This window comes from Leopardus geoffroyi, chromosome C1 (genome assembly GCF_018350155.1).
Source record: "Leopardus geoffroyi isolate Oge1 chromosome C1, O.geoffroyi_Oge1_pat1.0, whole genome shotgun sequence".
Classification (NCBI taxonomy): Eukaryota; Metazoa; Chordata; class Mammalia; order Carnivora; family Felidae; genus Leopardus; species Leopardus geoffroyi.
Window position 1 is genome coordinate 329,185 of NC_059328.1, and position 23,811 is coordinate 352,995.

General features: G+C 62.7%; 2 protein-coding genes across 3 annotated transcripts; one reads left to right on the forward strand and one right to left on the reverse strand.

Moving 5' to 3' along the window:
• Window positions 1-964: 964 nt before the first annotated feature.
• On the reverse strand, window positions 965-14,522 carry SDF4 (stromal cell derived factor 4). Of its 2 annotated transcripts, XM_045475199.1 has the most exons (7): window positions 14,413-14,522; window positions 10,974-11,326; window positions 7,229-7,365; window positions 6,602-6,715; window positions 2,873-3,031; window positions 2,382-2,557; window positions 965-1,307 (listed from the first exon to the last, which is right to left on the reverse strand). In XM_045475199.1, exons 2-7 carry the CDS (start codon window positions 11,276-11,278, stop codon window positions 1,131-1,133), a joined length of 1,068 nt encoding a protein of 355 aa, XP_045331155.1. In that variant the 5' UTR covers window positions 11,279-11,326; window positions 14,413-14,522; the 3' UTR covers window positions 965-1,130. The 2 variants fall into 2 exon arrangements, with proteins under 2 accessions (XP_045331155.1, XP_045331154.1); XM_045475198.1 differs by lacking the exons at window positions 965-1,307; window positions 14,413-14,522 and adding an exon at window positions 1,659-1,991.
• A 132-nt stretch (window positions 14,523-14,654) lies between these two features.
• Window positions 14,655-18,428, forward strand: B3GALT6 (beta-1,3-galactosyltransferase 6). The gene has a single exon (XM_045475200.1). The coding sequence runs from the start codon at window positions 14,759-14,761 to the stop codon at window positions 15,746-15,748; it is 990 nt and encodes a 329-aa protein (XP_045331156.1). The 5' UTR covers window positions 14,655-14,758; the 3' UTR covers window positions 15,749-18,428.
• The last annotated feature ends 5,383 nt before the right edge of the window (window positions 18,429-23,811 follow it).

Sequence of the window (23,811 nt, forward strand, 5' to 3'; positions counted from 1 at the left end):
AGGAGCCACGGACCACAGCGCGGGGCTCCTGAGAGGATGGCCAGCAGGGAGGGGGCGGGGGGAGCAGAGACCGGAGGTGGCAGCTGAGAGGCGTGTGGGGTCAGGGACTGCGAAACCCTCACAGTTCAATGCCCTCTGTCCCCGACGCCAGTCAAGCACGGGGCAGAGCTGGCCCCCAGGAAGGACCGGGACAGCATGTGTGAGAAATGCAGGTCTGGTGGAACCTCGGCCAACATCGCTGTCCTATCCCCAGGCCCTGACCACCGGCTCAGGGAGACTCCAGGCCCCCACAACCAGCCGGGCTGGGGGTTCTGAGGCCAGTCTCGGTGGACTCCTGAGTTCTCACCACCCCCCACCCCGGTCCCTCCCCTAAGGGCTTGTTCTCAGCTCTTCCCTTTCTACCAGGAACTCCGGTTCCCTTGCCCCCCCCCCCCAGCCCCTCCCAGGGGGTCTCACCGAGGCCCAGGCTTCAGGCTCCTGACTTTCAATCTGTAGCCCACACCCTTGGCTTCCTGCGAAAGCCATCTCCCACGAGCTCCGAGAGGTCCCCGTTGTCGGTAAACACATCTGTCACACGCAGCCCCACCCGGGACCCTGGTCCTTCCCGCACCTGCCTGACCAAACTCTCTGTTCTCACCAAATCGCCCACCTCAAAAGCGCTAAGTGGAAGCCACCTAGCCACAAACGTTCCAAAATCATTGTATGGGCTTAAAAAAAAAAAAAAAAAAAAGAAGCTGGGAGAAAAAGGCAACTATATTTTAAAGTAAATTCGTAAGATTCTTGTCACAAGTGTTTGTGTTTTCGGAGACCGAGGGTCCTCCGCTCGGAAGGGCAGGCACCCCCAGCCACCGGCCACCGGCAGCACACTCGAGCACGAGCTCCACCGCTCGGTCTTTAAGGAGGCGGCAGGAGCCGCGTTACTTCCCACAGCTGTGGTGAGCCCACAGGGCGCCACTGCGGTCCGTGCCCTCGCACGACGGCACCCGCTTCCCAGAAGTGACACGTGGCAGCACGTGGGGCCCCACGCACAGGGGCGGCCGAGCACAACTTCGAGGAGCCTGGACCCGGGGCCCAAGGGCGGCAGGAGGGAGGGAGGCTTCCGGGAGGGGCGGGCGGCGGGGGGCTCGGGCTCAGAACTCCTCGTGCACGTTGCGGGCATAGTCCATCAGCTTGCTGCCCGTGAAGAACTCGCTGTACTTGAGGACCTCCTCGGGCTCCAGGTGGTGGTTCTGGTTCTCGTCGGCGATGGCGATCATCTGTTTGGCCTCGTTAAGGGCGTTGTACTCGTTCATGGGGTCCATGTAGTCCTACGGTGGTCGCGGGCACCGCCATCAGCACGGCCCTGGCCGCCAGGGCCCCCCTGGCCTGCCCGCTCCCCGGCGGCACTGGGACCCCTGGACCTCAGGTGCCACTGTCACAATGGCGCCCAAAGTCCGCGCGTGGTGACACGGCTGAGAGCCCCCGCCGAGGCGGACGCCCCCGCCCCACACGGACACCCGGTCAGCGAGGTCAGCACCTTGTGCCTCAGGCGGCAGCAGCAAGGCTGGAACCCTCTAGCCAGCTACAAAGAGCGAGTCCTTGTTTGAACCCCGCCCCCCCTCACCCCCCCAATGGCTGATAGCACAGAAGCAGCAGGAAGGGGATGGCGGCGTGTTCCTGAATGTTCTGGAAGGCACACACCAGGCTGGAAGTGACTCAGGGCCAGGGAGCCTCGCCTGTGTGGGTGCAGGAGATTCACTGCCTCCCCGTCCTCGCCAGGGAGCCCCCACCACGGGAGGGCGGGAGGGGAGCTCTCCTGGAGCGCAAGAAGCTTTGAGGGGCCACCCGCGGCCTGGCAGTGGGGCGCGCGGGGCACGGACACAGGCGGAACATGGACCAAATCAGCCACCGTTCGACCCCTGAACCACAGGTGTCTGTCCTCCAGCTGTCAGCAAGGGAGCAGAGAACTCTGATGCGCGACGAACGAGTCATACAGCAATGGGGAAACGAGCCTACACGGCACCAGTGAAAACACTTCGGGGGAAGACGGTGGGTTCCAACGTGGCCCACGGCCGCAGCGTCCAGCCAGATGCCCACTGGGGAGCGGCTTCTTGGAGCCTCGAGAGGCCAAGACACGCAGACACCCCACCCAGGGGGCACCCTGACCAGGGGGCAGGCACAGGCACCCCACTCGAATCCCCTCTGAGTGCCAAAGGCGACCAGGCTGGTGGGGTGGACCCCCACCCCTGAGGGAGCCCGCTTCTAGGTGCCACTAAGTGACCAAGTGACCGGCCACAGCCGGACCGGTGCCGCCTTCCCTCCCACTGCAGCCCCACGGGAAGCCTCGGGGCCCTGAGCCCAACCCCAGAGGCGCCCCCACGCCCCCCACCACCTGCGCTCACCTCCAGCTCCGCCATGGTCACGATCCCATCATGGTTGGCGTCGATTAGCTCCTCAAACTCCTTTTTCCGGTCTCTGACCCAACTGTCATCGATGTCCTGGCCCTGCTGGTTCTCCACCGTGCCCGCGGGCAGAGAGATGAACTCAGGCAGCGAGAGCTGCTTGTCACCATCCTGGTCTGCAGGACAGAGGTGTGGACGCTCAGACCCCAAGTGAGCACGGGACCACCCAGGCCCACCCAGAAGAAAGTCCATCAGACAGGTCTGCTGCCAAATTTTCAGCCTAAAGCAGAACAGGTGCGTCTCAAAACAGGTGCCCAGGAGCCTGGTGGAAGTCAGACGGCCCAGGGCGAGTCCTGGCCTTCCCTCACCAGGTGGCCACACAGCCTGCGAGACCCCCAGGCTGACCCCTGACGGGAGAGTCGCTGCAGGTGCCAGTGGGCCCTACCCCCACCCCCACCCCGGGGGCGCCAGGGCCTCCGGCCAGGCCTCACCCAGGTCCCGGACAATCTCCTTGACCATGAACTTGAGCATGCCACGGCTGTGCTCGGGGTGAAGGAACGACAGGAACTCGTCCTCAGTCAGCAGCAGATCCGAGGGGGGGTTGTCCGCCTGGTACCAACGGTCCTTGAGGTTCTCCAGGACTTCCTGTGCTGAGAGAGGCACATCTGTGAGGACCCAGGCCCCCATGGCACCTGCACGCACCAGGAAAGCTCTGAGGTGTGCTGCCCGCAGAGGAGGGCCGGCTCAGGACGCTGCGGCAAGCAAGGCCTAGCGCCCCTCTCCCAAAGGAGAGCTCGGCCCTCAGGGAGGCAGAGGGGGCAAAGCCCCCAGACAGACACAGACCCTCCCAAGACACAGACACAGGTCCCACAAGACACACACACATATGCCCCTGGACACAGATCCTCCCCACCAAATACAGGGGCTGACCCTCCTCCAGACACAGCCCCCACCCCAGCTCACTACTGCTGTTTGCTCCTCGGGAGAAATGGAAAAGCACGGCGGAGGCTGACTCACCCTCCCCGCGCACCTACAGGAACAAAGCATAACCTTGTTCCTTTCCATCTGTTTCACGTGCGCCTTACACGGAGGGCAGGGCTCCGGAGGAAAACCCAGCTTCCAGATATGACTCAAGCAGCCCCCGCACACTCTTGCCACACCCCCGCTCTCCCTCCGTGGGAAGGCCCGCGGCCTCGCAGGCTCAAGGACCGTCCAGCTGGAGGCCAGGCGAGCAGGAAGGGTTCAGGCAGGAGGTGTGTCTGCACCGCACCGCCGTCACCAGGAACAGGGACTCCCGGGCCTTGGCACATCACAGCAGGGGAGACGGCTGCATCCCACACGGTACCCGTCGCCTCAAGCCTTAGCGCCTTCTGATGAACACCAGATCCCACGGTGGCCTACCCTGAATGGCGAATCCACTTAAAGGGAGGTGGGGTGACTGGCTCCCTCCTGCCCGTGTGCAGGGCCGAGAGGAACAGGGGCTAGCTAGCACACACTCGCCTGCAGGCTGTCAACAGCACCTGACCTGGAGAAAGGTCTGTGCAGCCAAAACCACTTAAGGGTCTTGAGATGAGGTCACCAGGCACTTAAGGTGGGCCCTGAAGCCAACAGCAGGACTCCCGGCAGAAGACGACAGACAGAGACTGCGGCAACGTGGCCACAAGCAGGGACAAGGAGGGGGGCCGGGAGGGAGGGAGGCCAGTGAGCCCACAGGCACCTGCCGAGTGAGGGTCCCCCGAGGACGCAGACCACCACGTGGGGACCCCCAAGCCTACCTCTCAGCCCCTGCCCACCCTCCCCTGGCCTCCGAGACCCTCGGCGCCTCTCCTCACCTGCAGTGCCCCACCGACACTAAAGAAGGGAACAGGGGCCTTGAAGACACGTGCTGAGGTGACAGAACTCACACCCCTGGAGGACAGCCCTGACCCCAGACACGGCCAAAGGAAAGGCGCTGAAGACAGACTAGCTCCCGAGAGCGGGCAGGGACAGGGGGTCTGCAGCCCACACCCCAGCGGCCACCCCAGAAGCTGATGCCAAATCACCAGTGCTGGCAAGAGGGCAGAGGCCCCCCAGGATGCCCAGACACCTCCAAATTTCACCTTCAGGGAACAGCCGGAACTGCAGGACAAACCGTGGGAACACAAAACACAAACAGCTATGAAAAAGGCAAACAACCATTTCAGAAAAAAATAGTAACATCCAAGGAACAGGGTTTAAAAAGGACAGAACTAAAATTCTGGATGACGTCCTAGGAAGTGGGAAAGGCCGACTGGCGTCGGAGCGCATTCAGGAGCCTCCTCACTGTTTAACTTGAGACTCTGCGGAGTTACACGTGCTCCAGGAACAGGCTGAGCAGGAAAAATAAAGGCATGAGACATTAACGAGGTGCCTGTGACAGGTGACCCCCAAGGAGACAGCTGGAAGGCTGGGAACTCAGACACTACCAGACCCTGCAAGAAAAGGAAACTATAGACTGGTGCCTCTCATGCAAAAATGCCCCACATCGCCTGGGTGGCTCAGTCAGTTGAGCGTCTGACTTCAGCTTCGGTCACGATCTCACAGCTTGTGAGTTCGAGCCCCATGTCGGGCTCTGTGCTGACAGCTCAGAGCCTGGACCCTGCTTCGGATTCTGTGTCTCCCTCTCTCTCTGCCCCTAACCCGCTCACATTCTGTCTCTGTCTCTCTCAAAAATAAACAAACATTAGAAAAAAAAAATTTTTTAAATGCCCCACAAAATATCAGCAAATTGAATCCAAAAACACAAGAATTATATCCTACGACCAAGTGGGAGTTACCCCAAGTGTGCATGGCTGGTTCAACATCCAAAAGTCAATTAATATAATCATCACATCAACAGGATGAGGAAGAAAAACCACATGACCCTATCAACACAGAAAAAGCATTACACAGAATCCAACACCCATTTATGATCCAAACTTCCAGCAAACCAGGAACAGATTAGAATTTCCTCAACTTGACAAAGAACATCCACAAAAAACCTACAGCTCACGTCATGCTTAATGGTGAGAAACTTGACACTTTGCCTCGAAGATCAGAACAAGAAAAAGATGCTTTTCAACACTGTACTGGAAGTTCCAGCCAACGCGGTAAGATAAGAAAAGGAAATTAAAGGGGCGCCTGGGTGGCTCAGTCGGTTAAGCGGCTGACTCTTGACTTTGGCTCAGGTCATGGTCTCGAGGTTTATGAGTCTGAGCCCTGCATCAGGCTCTGTGCTGGCAGCACAGAGCCCACTTCAGATCCTCTGCCCCACCCCCACCGCCCTCCCCACATTTGTGTGTGCGTTCTCTCTCTAAAGTAAACAAACATTACAAGATAAAGAAATAAACTTTAAAAATTAGTTGAAAACAAAAAAGAAAAAAGGGAAGTTAAAGATACCCAGATTGGGAAGGAGAAAATAAACGGTCTTGGCTCACAGATGTCACAACTGCCTGTAGAGAAAATCCGGAAGAGCTGACAAAGACTCCTGGAGCCACTAGGCAATCGTATCAAGACCACAGGACGAAGGTTAACGCAGAAAGGCCATCACTTCCCTGCACACCCGCAAGGAACACGGGGAATCGGGATTAAAGACTAAAGGGAAAATCAAACAGAGAGAAGGTATGGCTGCAGTCCCGACACAGGACACAGGGGTCCAGGCCTAGATACACAAATACTGGCACAGACAAGAGGGCCCACCGTTCATCTGGAGACACAACAGCAGTGAACACCTGTGGCCCAGGGGACACAGCGGCACCCTTCACAAAGCAGAGGCCACCAGCACACTCACCAGCACAGCCGGCGGACACGTGAGAGACGGTGTCACAGGCAGAAAGATGCCGCAGAGACACTCCCACGCTTGCACATCCACCAAGAGAAGACACCATGGGACAAGGGTGGGGACGGCGACCCACTGAGTGGAGGAGGAACAGGATATGCTGGGCCCCGCAGGGGCCCCCAGGTGGGACGGGGTGGCGGAGCAGAAGGCAGTCACTAGGGAAAGGCGCCAGTGTTCTCCGGCCGCGCTCTAGAACTTGGCCAACACCCTAGTGCACCGGGTTTCTGTCCCTGAGGTTTTAAAGGCATGTCTGTGAAAGGCTGAGGGGCGGGCAGAGTTCTGTGCCCCCCCTGCCTCACCCTGCGGGCCCTCCTCCTGGCCCAGACCCGCCCTCTCCCCGGCTGGGGTCCCCCTCGCGGGCTTGCGGCAGGGCCTGGGCGCTCACTCTCCTCGTCGACCTTCAGCTCCTCGCCATTCTTCATCTTCTCCTCGACTTCTTTCTCGTTGTGCCCTTTGCTCACCAAAAACTTCACCTTATACTCGTCCCAGGACACACGGCCTAGAAGCAAAGACCAACCGTTAGGGTGTTGGACGACGGACAGTTTTACAAAGACGTGAGCAGTGGAGCCTGGCCGGCGCCATCAGTTAAGGGTCCGACTCTCGGTTCCAGCTCAGGTCGCCATCCCGTGGTTCGTGAGTTCAAGCCCCGCTGAGCCGTCAGCACAGAGCCTGCCGGGGGGGTTCTGTCTCTCTCTCTCTGCCCCTCCTCACTTGCGCAGTCTCTCTCAAAATAAATAAGCGAACTTAAAAGAAACGGTAAAGGATAAATAGACGAGAAGAGGTATGTAACCGTTTTCAGACGTCAGGCAACTGAAGGGGCAGAAGCAGGGAAGCGGCCGGAACCCAGCCCGAAGCCCCGGCCCACCCCCTGCACCCCGCCCTGCCCTCACCAGCGGAGGACACGGGAGCCGGGAGGGCGGTCTCTCGGGCAGCATCAGCGGGCGCCCCCACCCCCCACCCCTGCCCTCTGCGCACCGCCCCCTCCTGGCGGCCCGAGCCCTGCCGGCCATACCGTCGCCGTCGGGGTCCACGGCATGGAAGTGCACCCTGCTCTCTTCGATGGCCTCCTGGAAGTGCTCTGCCGTCTTCTCCATGATCCAGTGCTGCATCTCCTTGGCGCTGATCCTCCGGTCGGTGTTCACGTCGACCCTGCGGGCAGAGGGGCAATGTCACACGAGGCCTCTGGAACCCGGCAGCACAGGTGGACCGATGGACATGAGGATGGCTGGCAGGGCTCCACCACCGTGAACAGGGACACGCTGGGGTGGATGGACTGGGACCCTGCTCGTGGCAGACGCCGAGGCCCGAACCAGAGCCGCGAAGCCAGAGCGGGGTCGCGCTTCATACGCGGGCGCAGACGGCTAGCTGATGAAGCAGACGGCTAGCTGAGGCGCAAGCACGTGTCCACGTGTGTGCGTGGGCCAGCACGCCCCCGTGCAAACATGAGTCAGCGATGCTCACGCGTGTGCACCGCCTAGTGCACACAAGTGCACGCATATTAGCACGTGTGTGCGTGAGTTAACACACCTACGTATACACACGTCGGTACGCACGCACACGTTATCTAACTGCGTCCGCCAACAAGACCTCAGGCCGTGACAGCTGCAGCAAGGCGCACACCGGTGCCCAGATCTTGGCTTCTAAACACCGTCCTCCAGTAAAAGACACCAGGGCTCCTTGGAGACGTGGCTGCCGCTACGGCTGAGGCGGGCACACGACGAGATGAACCTGGAGCCCCCGGCAGGGCCACAAAGTAAGGCGGTGCCCCCGAAACAAGCAAATGAAAGAGCCCCCAACGGCCAGGGCAAAACAACACAGTGCGGGACCGGACCCCAAGTACACGACACACATCCAGGAGTCCCTGCTGGTGGAGGGGACCGCTGATAAGCGTGAGCACGTGGGGGAGACAGAACTCCTCCCTCCAGAATTCCAAATACTACGGCGGTTCTTCCCCGCCGCCCCCCGCCCCCACCCCCCCCCCACCCCGGTCCCGGGAGGGAGGCACAGCTTCGTCCCCAGCCCCGCAGTGAGACCGCCTCACTGAGTGGCTGCTGCCCAGGAAGACAGGAGGGACACCCGGCAGGCACCACCCGGACCAGGTGACCGGCCAACAGGACCCCCTGATAGGATGTGACAAGAGGGCCACCTCACCTCTGGGGTGTCCTTCCCCAAGCCACAACCCCCCTCTGACCATGAGAAAACACAAGAGATAAACCCGAAACGAGGGACATTCGACACAACGCCTGTGCGGTCCTCCTCAAAACTGTCAAGGTCATGACAAGCGAGAGCAGACAGCCACCCCTCAGAGAGACTGACAGGCAGCCAGCGTGTGAGCCCACGGACACCATCCTCCCAGGCGGCAACGCGGCTGCCGGTCTGGTTTTCTGCACGTCAGGTGATGTGACCTTAGCATCGTGACCCCTGAGCAAGCGCCCGCCTCTCCACGCCGCAGGCCCCTCTTGGCTCCAGGCACACAGGCCAGCGGGCGCCCAGGTGTGGCCCGGAAGGCCCCCACCCCCACACGGACATCCGCACACCCGGCCCTCAGAGCCCTGCCAGGTGTGAGATGCGGGTGGGGCCCAACCCCAAAGGGGCTCTGAGCACACACCAGCCCTCATGGCCCCGGCCTGGCTGTGGCACCAGACTCCTCGGTATCGCTCTGTACCCATACCCACCTATGTGCCAACCAGCTAAAGAACTAACCCTCAACACTTAAGGTGGGCGCACAGCAGGAAAGAGTCCCGCCTCCCCACTCTGCGCCTTGCTCCTTCGGAACCTTGCTCGGTGCCACGCACCTGCTCCTGGCACTGAGTCTCTAGGCGACATCCCACCCTCTCTGGATTCTGCCCCATTGCCATCACCTGTCCAGTAGGCCCTGCCTGGCCCCTCTGGGGCCCCTCCCTCGCAGAGCCCTAGGCCCATCCACCAGACCCTCCAGGCCCCCGAACACGCGAAAGTGCCAAGGGCTCTAAGGCACAGAAGCCAGGCCAGGAAGAACCCACTGCTGCTTCAACAGCCGAGTTTGAACCTGTTCGGATGGAAGATCTCACAACAGGCAAGACATTCACAGGTTCAAAGTTCCCAGGGACCCCATCAGGGCCCTCAGGGACCCCAGGGACCCCAGGGACCTCAGGACCCAGGGTGGGGCCACCCTCTCTCCCGAGAATGCCCAGGGCAGGCCTGGGTAGATCCCCTGGACCGGGTTTTTAGCCCAAAGACTGGCTGTGGGCATACACTTCGCCCCTGGCCCACCAAGTGGTGCAGCCCACCCTCCCCAGGCTGCCGGGAAGGCAGTTCTCAGTGTAGGGATGGGTACTCCCAACAGAGTCCTGAGAAGAGCCCAGCGCCCTCCGCATGAGCTGGCCAAATCACGAGCAGCGCCCACCTCTGTCCTCGGTCTCGGCCAGCCCACCGACGAACCGCCCCCAGCGGGCAGCCCACCTGCTGCTCCCCCTGCCCCCACCCCCACCCCTGCACCCTGTGCACAGAGCACCTCACACCAGCGGGCCTCCGGGATCCACATCTCTCACCAACACCCATCCAGGGAAACCCCATCAGGGCACCGTGGAGAGGAAAGAACGGGCATGCCAACCTTGCTGCCTTCTGTGGGTCGGCCTCCATCTGACCGCCAAGAAGGAGCCACCTGCCGCCGGTGGCTCAGTCCCCAGCTTTCCTCTGCTCACTGGAAGCAGCAAAGCTCACTCCGGACGACAGTGATAAAATCTGTACGCTGGACGAGGCTTTGATGCACAGCTGACCGTCACCGTCCTCCAGGGCGGCGTCTGAGGGGGCCGTGCGGGAAAGCGACGCCCTCTCTCGCCACAGCCTTCTGGCGGCTTCTCCTTTCGCCTCATCTCTGAACCCCCCCAGGCCCTGGTCTGGCCACGGTCCTCTCTCTGGATCTGTCACCCAGCGCCCAGACTTGGCCTTCGACGCCGAGGACAGATGCACGCCTGCTGGCTGCTCCCCCTCAGCCCCGCTCAGTGACCGGGGCTCCTGACGTCTCCGCTCGGCCTGCAGGAGCATCCCACCCGCCCGTCCTTCCTTGCCTCCACCTGCAGCTGCCTGGTCTCCTCCCACCCACCCACGGGGAAAACCCACCACGCCCCTCAGCCCCGCTGCCCTCCACCCGTGCTCCGCCCCCATCCCACCCCGTCCCGTCCTGCGAGTAGACGGCAAGCACACGGCAGGTCCCGGGACTTCGTTCTCACCATGCCCGGGAAAGCGGGGCTCTCAACACCCCCCTTCACAGACAAGGAAGCTGAGGCTGGTGGGCTCAGGAAACAAAGCCCAGTCCAACTGCCCAGGGCCTCCTCCTGAGCTCAGGCCCCAGCCGCGAGGCCCCTCACCTCCCTCAGAGGTTCCAAAGCCCCAGGCCACGTGACCTCTGTGTGTGCTCACAGCCAGCGCGTGTGGCCTGTGTGTGTGTCCACGGCCCGTGTGACACCTGTGTGCGCTCAGAGCGGCTCCCACAAGAGAGTCAGCCCCACGTCCCAGCTCCTCCCAGTCTCTCTCCTGGAACCGAGAGCCACGAATCCTGAATCCTGGGTCCTGGCACAAGACTGTGCCGCCACGTCACCAATACCGTGGGAGCCTGGAACTCACCAAGCCCGTGCTGAGGCACGGGGCCCCTGACACCTGGGGACCCCACCCAGCCCCAGCACGCGACCCGCCTAGGCTTGGGCCACAGTACGTGCCGGGTGAGCAAATCAGTCGGACTCTAACAGCGCCCCGCCCCCCCAGGCCTGGGCGCCTACTTGGAAAAGATGACCATCAGCTTCCTCCTGCTCCTCCGTGGCTCCGCGTCCTCCTCGAACCCGTCCGTGTCCTTCCCCAGGAAGACCTCCTGGTGGAAGTCTTTGTTGAGGTGCCCGTCCATCTCCAGCTTCACCCCATTCAGGTGGTCCGGGGGCAGGATCTCCCGCTCCTCCCTGTTGCCTGCCCTCTCCCGAGCGGATGAGTGGTTGGCAGGCCGGGCAGACACGTCCATCAGCAGGATGACCCCCAAGAGCCAGAGGCAGTGAGACGCCAGGCCACGGAGGGAAGCCCGCCTGGACGCCATGGCCACCTGGGTCCGGACTTCGGGATGTCCCACAAGTGTGGCCAGGAGCTGGGGAGAGAGGGGCGGGACACGTGAGGAAGCGAGGCCTGGGGTCACAGCCTTCCCGCCACCCCAGACGCTGCAGAAGGCCAACCGCCCATGGCTGCCAGACCCCAACGTTAATGGTCTACGAAGAGAACACAGCCATCGTCCAGGGGAGCCTCAGCAGATACTTCACCGAAGAAGCGTTTACTTGCAACATGAAATAGAAGCTCTGGGTTGACGGGTTCCGTACTAGACGTGCTGCTTTTTCCTTTTCCAAAGATGCTGGGTTTCCGGCCCTTCTCCCTCCTACTCACGTAAAGCTGCCCCGTCTCAAGGGCTGCCCAGCACCACTAAACCTGCCCCTTTTCAATGCCTACAGCAGGCGTTCCCAGAACAGTCTCTCTCCACCCCTCCCGCCATCGACACTGACCCCAGGGACGTGATAATTCACTCTCCGAATCCCAATTCAGTATTTGTGAGCTCTGTGAACTTGGCTAAGCTACCTGACCTCCCCTGCCTCAGTTTCCCCGATGTAACAGGAACACCCGCAGCCCCTCCCCCACCGGAGGCTTTGTGAGAGCTGAGCCTGGTGCCAGTGCAAACGCCCAAACCCGCCCAGCAGGGCACCAGCCCCTTCCCACCTTCCCACCCCCGTGACCTCTGCAGATGTGCACACATGTACACAAACACATGCACACACGCACATGCGTGCACAAGACAGATACGCGTAAGTGTGCGCATGTCCATGCCCATGCATGGACAGGTGTTTGTGCATACACACCTACACGTGTGCACCCACATATACGTGCACGTGTGTGCACACATCCTTGCTCGTGTTCACACAGGACCAAGACTGGTGCACCAGGAAGTCTGTCGTCCTAGGTATGCCTGGGCCTGGCAACGATGAAACAAGGCCACCTTCCCGTCCGTGTCACCACGTTAAAGATCCCGGGGCCACAAGCACTCACGCCTAGCACTCGGCCATCCCAGCCTCCTCCCATATCTGCTGCTTTGCCTGGGCCCTCCTGCTCTCCCTCACCCTCCGGGTGCCTCCAGATTCCCTTCTGGCTGGCGCCGGGACAGTGCTGCCCACTCCACTTCCCACGGACACTTGCATTCCACACTTCCCAAAGAAGGCTCCAGCTCCTTCTTGCCCCTGACATAACCCGGTCCTCGCGGGCGCAGCGGAGACCCTCACCTCCCCCGGCAGTCTTTCCAGGGAGGAGCGGCAGACGGAAGCCGCCAGGACCCAGGGCCCAGCGGTGGTGGCCCTGGACACACTGGCCACGGGCCAGGGTGCCCTCCTGCAGCCAAGCTGGGGCATATGGGGCTCAGGAGGTACAGCGCCTGCCTATGCTGGCCAGCAGCACAGCCACCGCACCCCAGCCTGAGGGCACACAGCTCGAGCCCCGGCTGGTCCGGGGGCACTAGCAGATGCCACCGCTTGCTTCCTCGATGCTTCCCTTTGAGGCCACCTGCTCCTCGCCAGCATTACTCTCCCGACACGTGATGCCTTGACGCATTAACCTTCTGAAGCTGTGCACCGTCTGGGCCCTTCGACAAGCCCTTGCTCTCTCACCTCGCCTGTCTCACCCCTCTGAGGGAGGGCCTCTCACAGGGTGGCAAACGTCCCTCTTCCCAGGCCTCTGGGGCCCGCGATCTCCCCACGGGCACGAGCGCCCGCCAGCTGCCCCATGGTGCTCTCTGTGCTGTGACTGCCCTTCAATCACATCTACTGGAACGCCACACCCTCCCCCACGTCGCCATCCGACGGCCGTCACACCGTCTACACCCAGCAGGCACTCCACAGAAGTGAGCGAACACATACAGCTATTTCTGCCACATCGCAACATGCACGTTCCTGGACACGTCAGCGCAAAAGAGCGCACAATAAAAACACGGGGCCCATGGGAGCAGAACAGGGCACGTGACTCAAAACCAACAGGACTGTATGTAAACAGACCACGAGGAAGTGGTGCCTGGCAAGGAACCCACAGCTCTGGCAAGCAGGTCACGGGGGTATTAAACCAAGAGGAGATGCTCTGCGCAGGTGCCAAGGAGATGCCAGTGGCGCTGGCCTTAAGGTGGGCCCGGGAGGAAATGCAGCCTGCCATAAGCCAAGACCTGTATGAGCCTGCGGCCACCAAGGTAGGGAGCCCCCGACGCAGGTGCTCATGCTGGGTTTTCTTCCCATGGCTGAGGACGGTTTCCTTTCCTGCTGGAGTGTGACTCCAGTGCTGCGTCCCAGCTCTCCTGGCTAGGAAAGTGTCGTGCAAACCCAGAGAACTTTCCCCTGACGTTACTGTAACTCTCCCTGACCGTGGCCATAAAAACACATTGTGTCCAAACAGGCTGTACTTTGCTCCTTGAAAGAGCAAAATCAACTGTCCGCTTATCTTCATGGGTAGTACACTACGTTCTGCACAAAAAGTAATGCCAAGATAACTGAACGGACAACAGGAAGTCAAGTGAAACTTCCTCCTCTCCGCTTACGACAGTTACCTATCTTGGTAAGCACAAAAGGAGCAGCGCGGCTGAATATCTCAGTCAACTGCTCAGTTCCTCGTCCCCTGCCTGCCCCACCAGAATGGGATTTCAAAGGGCAGGGGCTTTGCCCCCTTGGCCAGGGAATGGCCCTCCTCTAGAAACGACGTCAGGGGAGGGTGTTAACGCCGCCCCAGGGTAACCAGCTTAAGTGGAGGCGACACTTCTTGGCCATCCTGGGGTGTCCGTTCAGGCGAAACTAGATCTCTTGACGATAAAAACGCGAACCTTATTCTCACAGCTCTGCTCCGGTTTTAGGAGTCCCGCTAAGAGTGTTCCTAACACCTGCCACTGGCTGAACCGGAAATCAAGGGCTTTACACGCATCATTCCAAATCTCCACCAAGCCCTACCAATTAGGGCACCTTTTACAGACTAGGAGAGGGAGGTCACCTCGCTGGTAAATACCGGAGTCCACCCCACTCCCCTGCCGACCTGTCTCCCCCAGCCTCAGTTCCCCGGCGGCATCCGTCGGTGTGGGCGGAGAGGACAGGAGCCCAGGGTCCGGCGGCCCGAGGGCGCGTCCGCGGGCCTCCCGACGCCCCCCGCCCCGGAGCCCTCACTCACCGGCCTCCCTCCCCTTGCCCAGGATCCGCCAAGCGGGGCCCGAGCGCCCGTGACGCCTCCGACGGGACGCGCCTAGGCCGCGGCCATCTTTCTTCCGGGAAGAGGCGGACCAGGAACGGCGCGCGCTGGCGCGACCCCGCCGTGGCGACGCCGGCGCCGCCATCTTTCCCCTGGGCGGAAGTGGCCGCGCGGCCCTCCCGAGGCAACCAACGAGAAGGGCGCGCGCGCCCACGTGACGGGAGCCCACGTGACGGGCGCCCCGTAGCCCTCCGCGTCCGCCGCGGGAGGAAGCGGCCTGCGCGCCAGCCGCGGAGCCTCGGGCGCCTCCCGTGCGCGCGCGCGCGCCATGAAGCTGCTGCGGCGCGCGTGGCGGCACCGGACGGCGCTGGCCCTGGGCGGCCTGGCGCTCTGCGGCGCCGGGCTGCTCTACCTGGCCCGCTGCGCCGCGGACGGCCCCCGCCCGCCGCCCGGCCGCAGCCCCCCGCCCGCCGGGCCCGCACGCGCCGCCGCCTTCCTGGCCGTGCTGGTGGCCAGCGCGCCCCGGGCGGCCGAGCGGCGCAGCGTGGTCCGCGGCACGTGGCTGGCGGCGGCGCGGCGCGGCGGCCCGGGCGACGTGTGGGCGCGCTTCGCCGTGGGCACGGGCGGCCTGGGCGCCGAGGAGCGGCGCGCCCTGGAGCGCGAGCAGGCGCGGCACGGCGACCTGCTGCTGCTGCCCGCGCTGCGCGACGCGTATGAGAACCTCACCGCCAAGGTGCTGGCCATGCTGTCCTGGCTGGACGAGCACGTGGCCTTCGAGTTCGTGCTCAAGGCCGATGACGACTCGTTCGCGCGGCTGGACGCGCTGCTGGCCGAGCTGCGCGCGCGCGAGCCCGCGCGTCGCCGCCGCCTCTACTGGGGCTTCTTTTCGGGCCGCGGCCGCGTCAAGCCCGGGGGCCGCTGGCGCGAGGCCGCCTGGCAGCTCTGTGACTACTACCTGCCCTACGCGCTGGGCGGCGGCTACGTGCTCTCGGCCGACCTGGTGCACTACCTGCGCCTCAGCCGCGAGTACCTGCGCGCCTGGCACAGCGAGGACGTGTCGCTGGGCGCCTGGCTGGCGCCGGTGGACGTCCAGCGCGAGCACGACCCGCGCTTCGACACCGAGTACAAGTCCCGCGGCTGCAGCAACCAGTACCTGGTGACTCACAAGCAGAGCCTGGAGGACATGCTGGAGAAGCACCAGACGCTGATGCGGGAGGGCCGCCTGTGCAGGCAGGAGGTGCAGCTGCGCCTGTCCTACGTCTACGACTGGTCCGCGCCCCCCTCGCAGTGCTGTCAGAGGAAGGAGGGCATCCCCTGAGCTGCGGCCGCAGCCGACCCGCCGCGCGTCGCACGCAGGCGGGGACAGGGGCCCCCAGGCGGCCGCCGCCGCGACGGTCGTTCAGGGCCCTGTGAGGCAGCCGCTGAGGCGGCCTCCCGCCGGCCTTGCGTGGGCACGGCTGACGGGTTCTGGCCGGGTGTCCGGAAGGAGCCCAGCCCTCAAGGGGACCTGGCTTCTGCGGCGACCGGTCGGGTTTTCAGGCAGACGCCAAGCGGCGGCGGACGGCTCGCAGGTCCCGGCTCCGGTGGGCGCGCCCAGGGCCGTGCACCCCAGCGGCCGCCACCGGGCCTCGCTTGGGAGCATCTTGTTCTGGGCCTGGGAGGCCCCTGGGGCTTGCCAGGGCAGCACCTTACGTCCAGGTAGAAACGTCCGGTCCCTGGATCTCAGCCGGCATCGGCCTGGCTGTGAAGACGCCCAGCTTTGGGCGAGCTGGCAGGGCTTTGCCGCCGTGCCCCGGCCTGTCCTTCTCCCGACGTAGGGGCCAGCAGCAGCGAGAGGCTGGAGCTGACGGGCACTTGCGGAGCTGACCACAGAGAAAGAATCTGGACTCGTTCAGGGGTGGGGACTGTGCCTTGTCCTGCATCCTGTGGTGACCGTCCACGTAGGAAATCACTGCCCGGAGAGCCGCGGCTGCAGGGATCTGACCCTTGGGCCCTTGCATGTTGCACCTTCGCCGCGACGCACTCCAGTGGCTTTTCATCCGAATTGCTAGAGCCGTATCGAGTTAGGTTACCTGCTTCTGTGTTTCGTGTTGGTACCATTTGTCACGTGCAAGTCTAGGGTGTCACTGTTCACAGCCTCAGTGGTGTTCTGGTCTGTGTTGCTCCAGAGTGAATCTGTCATCAGTGTGCTTCGCTGCGAGTCTGTGACTTCTAAATGTTGTAAATTCGTGTAGATAAGAGTTTTAAGTTGGGAGCGTGTGGGTCTCAGTATATTTTTTAAATTATTTAAGGGAAGACTTTTCTATCAGAACTTGGAATTTGTGGATTAATCTGTTTTTACAGCTTGAGTTGTAGGCTCATTGCTGCACGTGTGTTTAAATGTGGAAGAATTCTAAAATTGCCCATTTCTCTTTCTAGTTGACACTGGAAAGTCGGTCCCATTGTCTCTTTCTGAAAAGACTCCTTTTAAGGCTTCCTCGCGGCCGTGCAGGCCAAAGTGTTCCTCACATGCACATCTGTTATTTTAGACTCTGGGCCCAAGTTCCAGGAATCTGGACCCTTGCAAGTATCGGTGAGGTGTCCGTCGTTCTGTCTTTAGAAAGGCTTCGCCAGCTGCCGCGTCCTTTTGGAGACAGAACGCATTTACGTGCACCGCCCCCCTGACCGATCACCCCTCTCAAACCTGGACACATCCTCGGACACTCGGGCTCCCTTTTTCCCCCGTTAAATGTGAAAGTGAGCGCTGTGACCGTCACAGAAGTCCAATAGAGAGGCTCCGGGACAGCCGCGAGCCCCTCCCGGTGCAGTGGTGTGTGGTCCTGCAGAGCTCTTCTGGGGTCTGACCTGGGTTTGCTGTCTGGGGAGCCTGGCCACGCGGCCAGCGTCCGCGGTGCACCTCGGGCAACGCAGACGGAAGGCACAGACCTCTGACCTGCCACTCTCTGGTGTTCTCGGGCCGTGGATCGTGAGAGCGGGCGTCTTAGCTTGGGCCGCGGTGACAAAACGCCAGAGATGTGTGTCCCTCACAGTCTGCAGGCTCTAAAATCACATGTGATCAGCCCCACCTGGGCTGGGTGGTGAGGGCCCTCTTCCCGGCCTGCAGGCGGCTGCCTTCTCACCGCGGCCTTGTGACGGGAGAGAGCCAAAGCGAGTGCCTGGTGTCTCTTTTTACAAGGACGCTGATCCCACCAGAGGGCCCACCCGCCTGACCTCAGCTACCACCACCTCCAGATACTATCACATTGGAAGGTGAGGCTTCAGTCTGAGTTTGGGGGGATGTGGTCCACAGCGGCAGGTTTGGGTTACTTTTGTTGAAAGGTAGAAGGATATCCGGAGCTTGGAGTCTTGGGCCAGAAGGAAGCGGGGGATGGTCTTGTGGTGGCGATTCTCCTACCTTTAGAAGGTGGAAGCCGGGCCAGAGAGGTCCCAAGATCTGACAAATTCTGAGTACAAGGTGAACGTCGGCTTTCTGATTGGCCAGTTCGAGCCAGGACTGACCTTCCCCCTGTGAACACCCGGTTCACAGGACAAGGATTCACAAGAGGAGCCAGGTTTGGGGACACCGGGGTGAGCAGAATGGGACCCTGCCGACCTTTTCCACCTGAACGTGTTGTGTGAACGTCGGGATCGTCGAAGGAGTTGGCGTGTGCCCGTGTCCATCCTTCTGCAGACAGCTTGCCGGCACCCACGTGCCGGGGGCAGAGCCAGGTTCCGAGCCCAGGGGTGGACCTCTGATCCCTGCCCTGCGTTGCAGTCCTGCTGTAGTTTCCGGTTCCTCCAGAGCACACCCCATGGGAAGGAAGCGTGGCAGCCACGTCCAAGGTCGCCTTGTAAAAAATCTAAAAACCCAGACGTGCCTCTTGAGGCGAGGGGGACCTACGAGACTGAGCATTCGCTTGAATCACACGAAGGTGCCAGTATGCAACCAGTTTTGACAAAAATGGAAACTTCCTATTGTTCAGCCGAAATCATTAAATTTCCATACAGAACAAACCCTCTCCTGGGCTGACTGTGCACATCGTTACTGCAGTTGTAACGTCAGGATTCAGACCACACGTTCGATCTGATGGCCAGGGGTCCCTTCCTGGAGTGACCCTCGGCCATCACCTTGCCGGCAATACTGGGGCCCATGGACAGAGCCCGCCCTGGCTGGCGGGTTCTCCAGGTCAGGGTGGCCCCCCCCCCGGACTGCACCTCCCGCCCACTGAGCCACACACTGCCGGCTGCACACCACCTGGACACGTGTGTCCTAAAGGCCAGTGGCTGAGCCCAACGCCGGCCCAGGGCCCAGGAGACGGGAGGCTCTTGGGAGATGGGGAGTCAGACCACCGAAGTGGTTTTTACTGGGGGTTTGGGACACAGGGCAGCCCACTCTCTCCCAGCCAAACCAGTCTCTCTTTAAGTGGCCGTCAGCCCACACCGGCAGAGAGCATCAGGCCCGGAGGGGCATGGGCCACCCAGCACCACCTCGAGTGGTGCCCCTTTTCTCATGGAGGGCCCTGGCCCCGCCCCTCCCTCCCCCGGGGCCAACGTGGAGAGCAGGTGTCAGGAGAGGACGCGAGCTGTTGGGACACCAGGATAACACGCCAGCGCCTGCATTCGGCACTTCTGCGGGCTGGCGTGCAGCCCTGGCAACGGCCCCTTCATTTTCCTGAGAAAGAGGAAGAGACGGGGCATAGAGACTGAGCGCTTTGGCCAAGGTTCCAGGACTAGAAAATGTCGAAACTTCAGAAACGTTGGCAGTAACAGGATGAAGCTCCAAAGAGTTCCATCAAGCAAGAAAAGCCAATCCCCAAAGTCTGCGTGCCGGCTGCTCCTTGATGCTTGCGCTCCAGACCCAGGGATTTGGAGAGAGGCTCAGGGTGTTTCTAGCCGGTGTGCCCTGGGTTGAGCTAGGTCTCTCTCCTTCTCTGAGCCTAGGGAGCGGGCAGACGCCTCCTGTGTCTGCCCTTAAACCACGGCCTGGCCTCAGAACAAACCCTGGGCTCTCGAGGGGTCACCTTCGACTCTGAGTCTTCCCGTTCCTGAGACCCCATGAGCCTCCACTCCAGGGTCTCCCCCGGGGGTCACCTTCCGGCACCCACCCAGAGGACCTTCCCCACATCCTACAGCTTGGGAGCTGAAATAATCCCGTCACCTGGCCTCTGTGGGCACCCGCGCCCCCATCTTCAGGGCCAGGGTGGGCTCACTGCCAGCCTGGGCTACCCCCTGGAGCTCCCTTCCCTCCTCTGCTCTCACCCCCACACTCTCCTCTGACCCAGCCCTTCCTGCCCCCCGTCTTTCCTGTGGGTGGTGCCGTTGGCCCCCCACCCATCCCCATTCCCCCACTTCATGCCCTCACAGTCTCCTGCAGAAGGCCCAGCACTACCCCCCATGGCCACACCGCAGCCGGGTAACCCTACCCCCTGGGCCGACTGCTTCTGAGATCACTCAAAGCCAACAAAACAGCCCACCGCCCCGTGTGTCCTGGGGACTGTCCTCTGCTGGGTGTCTCTGGAGCCCCTCCCCCCCACAGACCCTGCGCCTCCCCCACTGTGGGGTCCCATTGCAGGTGGTGCGGTGGGTGGCGTGGCCTGACGAGGTGCGGGGGGCAGGGAGGAGAGGGGGAGGGGAGAGGGAAGACTGACCGCGTCAGGCCTCTGCTCCGGCTGCAGCGAAGGAGACTCGCAGCGGGGCCTCGGCAGGCATCCCATGGACCGAGCTCAGGCACGCTGCTCTGCCCGGGGCCTGGTCCAGCGGGCATCACGGAGGCCGATGGCCATCGGTGCGGGGCGCCCACTCCAGCTCCTGGCCTTCCCCTTGGCCCCCGAGGGGCCCAGAACAGGAAATGAGTGAAATCAGAGAAGATCAGCAGTTCTGCAAGGCTAGGGCAGGGCACCAGGGTCAGGGGAATGTGTTCTGGGAGGTCCCAGGGATGTGGGACCCCATCCCGGACGCCAGCCTCAGCTGCCCAAGTCAGAAGACTGGGCAGAGGCGTGGCCCCCAGTCTGAGCACCAGGTCCCTGGTGGGGACCTGGAGAGCATCCCGAGCCTGGGGTGGGGCTCCTGACAGGCTGCTCTCAGGAGACCCAGCCTCTGCAGAAGCTAGTGGTGGGGTGGAGTGGCTTCTGCCCCTCCCCCGCCTTGACACAGACCTGAGGGCTACACCAGGGCCATCTTGGGAGTGGGGGGTGGGGGGGCCCAGGAAGTGACGAGGATCAAGGCTCTCTGTAGAGGGGTCTTGACTTGAGCTTGGAGATGAAAGCTACCCCCAGGAAGGGAACCCTGGCCGCCGGGGGGGGGGCGGGGCAGCAGGAACTGGAATCCAAGGAGGTCTAGGCAGGGGTGGCAGTGGGGGAAGCTGCTTGGCCGGTCGCTGCCACTCAGCAGGATGGTCAGGGGCCCTCCCACACACACCCGTGGCCACCTACCCAGGTGCCCCTGTCGCCCCTGGCCCCAGGTGCCTGCACTTCCTGTGCACATGGCCGCAGAGGCCCTTCTCCCAGCCAGCAGGGTTCACAGATGGCTGGGTGGCAGGGCCCGCCAAGCAGAGCTCAGCTGGTGGTGGCGCTCACAGGCCGGGGAGAAGCCAGGGCCACGGGGAACCCGGACCATGGACTAGCCCTTCTTCCAGAGTAAACACCACAGGCTGCAGCCAGCAGGACGGGAACCCCGTGAGGACCCTCACCTGCAGCCTGCCTCCCACGACCCAGGGCCTGGCCCAGCCCGGTGATCCAAGCCCTGCCCCCGACCTCCAGCGGTGTCCGAGGATCTCAAAGGCCCGACCCCCGAGGGGCCCGGCACCCTGACGCAGGCGCCCACTCGATCCTTCAAAGGAAGTGACAGGTGGATGGCCAGAGCCAGGCTCAGGCCCGCGACAGAAGTCACCACGTCAGGCCCTCTGAGCATATCCCCAGGCAGGCCCCCACCCTGTCCCTCTGGCCCCAGAGGACGGATCAGACGACCCCACGGCGAAGGTCCTGAAGTGCATCCTTGGGTCTGGCCCTGGTGCAGGCTGCTGTGAGGGCCCCCTGCAGATGGGCTTCTGAGGCCCGGAGGTGAGGTGGGGGGGGCGGGGGGGACGGGGGGCAGGGATTCAGGGCTACGGCAGGGGGCCAGGAGGCAGGCGAGGGGCTGCAGGAAGGCCGAGCGACTGCTTCTGGAGATGCTTTACTTCACAACTGGAGTTTCACTTGGCCCTCTGACACCCTTCCTGTTCACTCCTGCTCTCGCTGCCACCCCCTCACATACCCAGGTTCCAACAGAGCAGCCTGGAGGGGCCGCGAGTGCAGGTGGGGGTCCCTCCTACCCTCGAGGCCGCCCCGGGTGTGTGTGTGACCTGCCGGCTGTTACAAAACTGACATCATCAACCAGAGGAACCCATGAGTCACTGCCCCGGGGCAGGGGCTGCACCCCAAACTCCCCCGAACAAAGGCCTTTTGTCCCCAAGCACCACACCCCCACCCCTAGGCCAGGCCCGCCTGTGCACACCATCAGACTCACGAGTGGGCAGACGTGCCGATGGCGGGAGCAGGCACGGGCTCGACATCCGGACGTGCTTCCCAGCCTTGCTTAACGTGGCTGCAGGGGCCGGGCTCGGGGAGACCCTGAGAGGCTGAAGGCCTCAGCTCCTGGCTGGCCCTGAGGCAGGGCCCTAAGGTCATGCGGAGCTCGGAGCCGCCTGAACTCAGAGCCCATCGAGTGCTCCGTTCAGGCCCGGCCGGTGAGCAAGACCCCGGGGTGCAGTGCCCCACCCTGCTCCCCGGCAGAGGGCTGCCCGGCCTCCGACCGGAGGCCTCAGGTGAGACAAGGCGCACCCCCGCCCCCCGCCATCCCAGTGAGCTTCTGTCCCAGGACAGTGCGCTGCGAGCTTCTCCTTGGGGGTGAGGAAGCCCTCTCCCTTGCCCCCAGCACCCAGAGTCCCCAGCTGTCACAGAGAGTCCAGCTCGAGGACTGACAGCGGCACATCCCCACCCCGGAGTCCAGCGGCTTTGTGACCACGCGCACAGCCCCCGCCAGCCGGCCTCCCTGACGCCCAGGACCCAGCACAGCCGTTCCCGAGCTCGGGGACTGGCTGGCCGGGGGCTCCAGCCACTGGGCCCCAGACACCTGCCCTGTGTTTGCTCCCCAGGGGCCTGGTGATTCTAGCTCAGCACACAAGCCCTGGTCCCAGGGCAGAGACAGAGGAGGCACAGAGACCCCACCCCACACACGTCCCACACACAGCAGCACCGGGCAGCTCCACTGGCCCAGAGACACGATCGCAGCCACCGCGAGGACAGCAAGTCAGCACAGGGAGCCCCGAGAGAAGCACGGATACTCCCACCCAGACCCCCCCACACCCCAGGCCAACTCTCAGTCCCTGGCCCAGGCCGTAGGAGTCGGGATGTCCCGACGGGGTGTGAGAACCTCCCAGGTGTGCTTGGAGGACAAGCAGCCACCCTTGGAACGGCCCTCCCACTCACCAGCCCCAGGTCCAACCCCGAGGGGTGGGAAGTCACGCCCAAAGCTGGGCCCTGGCCACCAAGGGCCAGCCTGTCCCGGCTGTATCCTAAAGTCCACACTTCTTCCAGGGCCCAGGCTGGTGGGGAGGGTGCTCTTCTGGAAACCTCACCCCTACCCTGTCCCATCCCACAGGCCTCTCAGGAGGACCACGGGAAGAGGGGACGGGCAGCCTTCTCGCTCATAGCCAGGACCCCCCCATCCTGCCCCTCCAGCCTCCTGCCACGGACCGAGGTTGGGGCCTGGCTGCTAAGCTAGTGGGGCTCCTGGCCCCCAAGAGGACTTTCCAGCTGTCCCAAGCCAGATGCCCACATTCCTGTCTGCCCTCAAACACAGCACATGGAGGCCACTGGAGGGGCAGGCCGTGACCCAGCCCCGAGACACCCCACCCCCAGGGCCCCAAGGCCTACAACCAGGCCATGGACCCAAGACCAGGGATCTGGCAGTGGAGGGCTGGGGGATGCCAGAGGAAGCATGCCCCCTCCCAGGGGCCCCTACCTAGCACAGCAGGGCCTAGAGCCCTCCCTGGCAAGCCCCAGGGTCAGATGGAGGTTCTGGGACTGACCCCTAAAAGAAGTCAGTGAAGTCAGCCCATTACTTCCCGCTGCTCCTGGGCAGGGCTTGGGGGTCAACAGTCAACCCGAGGCTCCCCAGAGCTGTGTGGCCCAGCCAGATGCTCAGGCCACCCCAGAGCCCAGCTATGAAACCAGAGAGACCAGGCCCAGGAAAACAGCCCCATCTCCCAAGCTCTCCCACTCCCTGGAACGCTGCTCAGGCTGGGTATCGCTGCAAGGACCCAGGGCCACTTAGGGGGCTCCAGACCCTTCCCAAGGCCCCAGGGAGCTTTTCAAACACCGCAGTTCGGGCTGAAGACAATACAGCAACGAGCTTCCACTGAAG

Bases quoted from the DNA above. Each gene is read 5' to 3' on its own strand.
- SDF4 (XM_045475199.1), bottom strand. From the start codon at position 11,278: ATGGCGTCCAGGCGGGCTTCCCTCCGTGGCCTGGCGTCTCACTGCCTC. The intron at 6,716-7,228 runs GTATGGCCGGCA...CTTTGCTTCTAG, and splicing joins CGTGGACCCCGACGGCGACG to GCCGTGTGTCCTGGGACGAG. The intron at 3,032-6,601 runs GTGAGCGCCCAG...TGCCTCTCTCAG, and splicing joins GCTGAAGGTCGACGAGGAGA to CACAGGAAGTCCTGGAGAAC.
- B3GALT6 (XM_045475200.1), top strand. From the start codon at position 14,759: ATGAAGCTGCTGCGGCGCGCGTGGCGGCACCGGACGGCGCTGGCCCTG.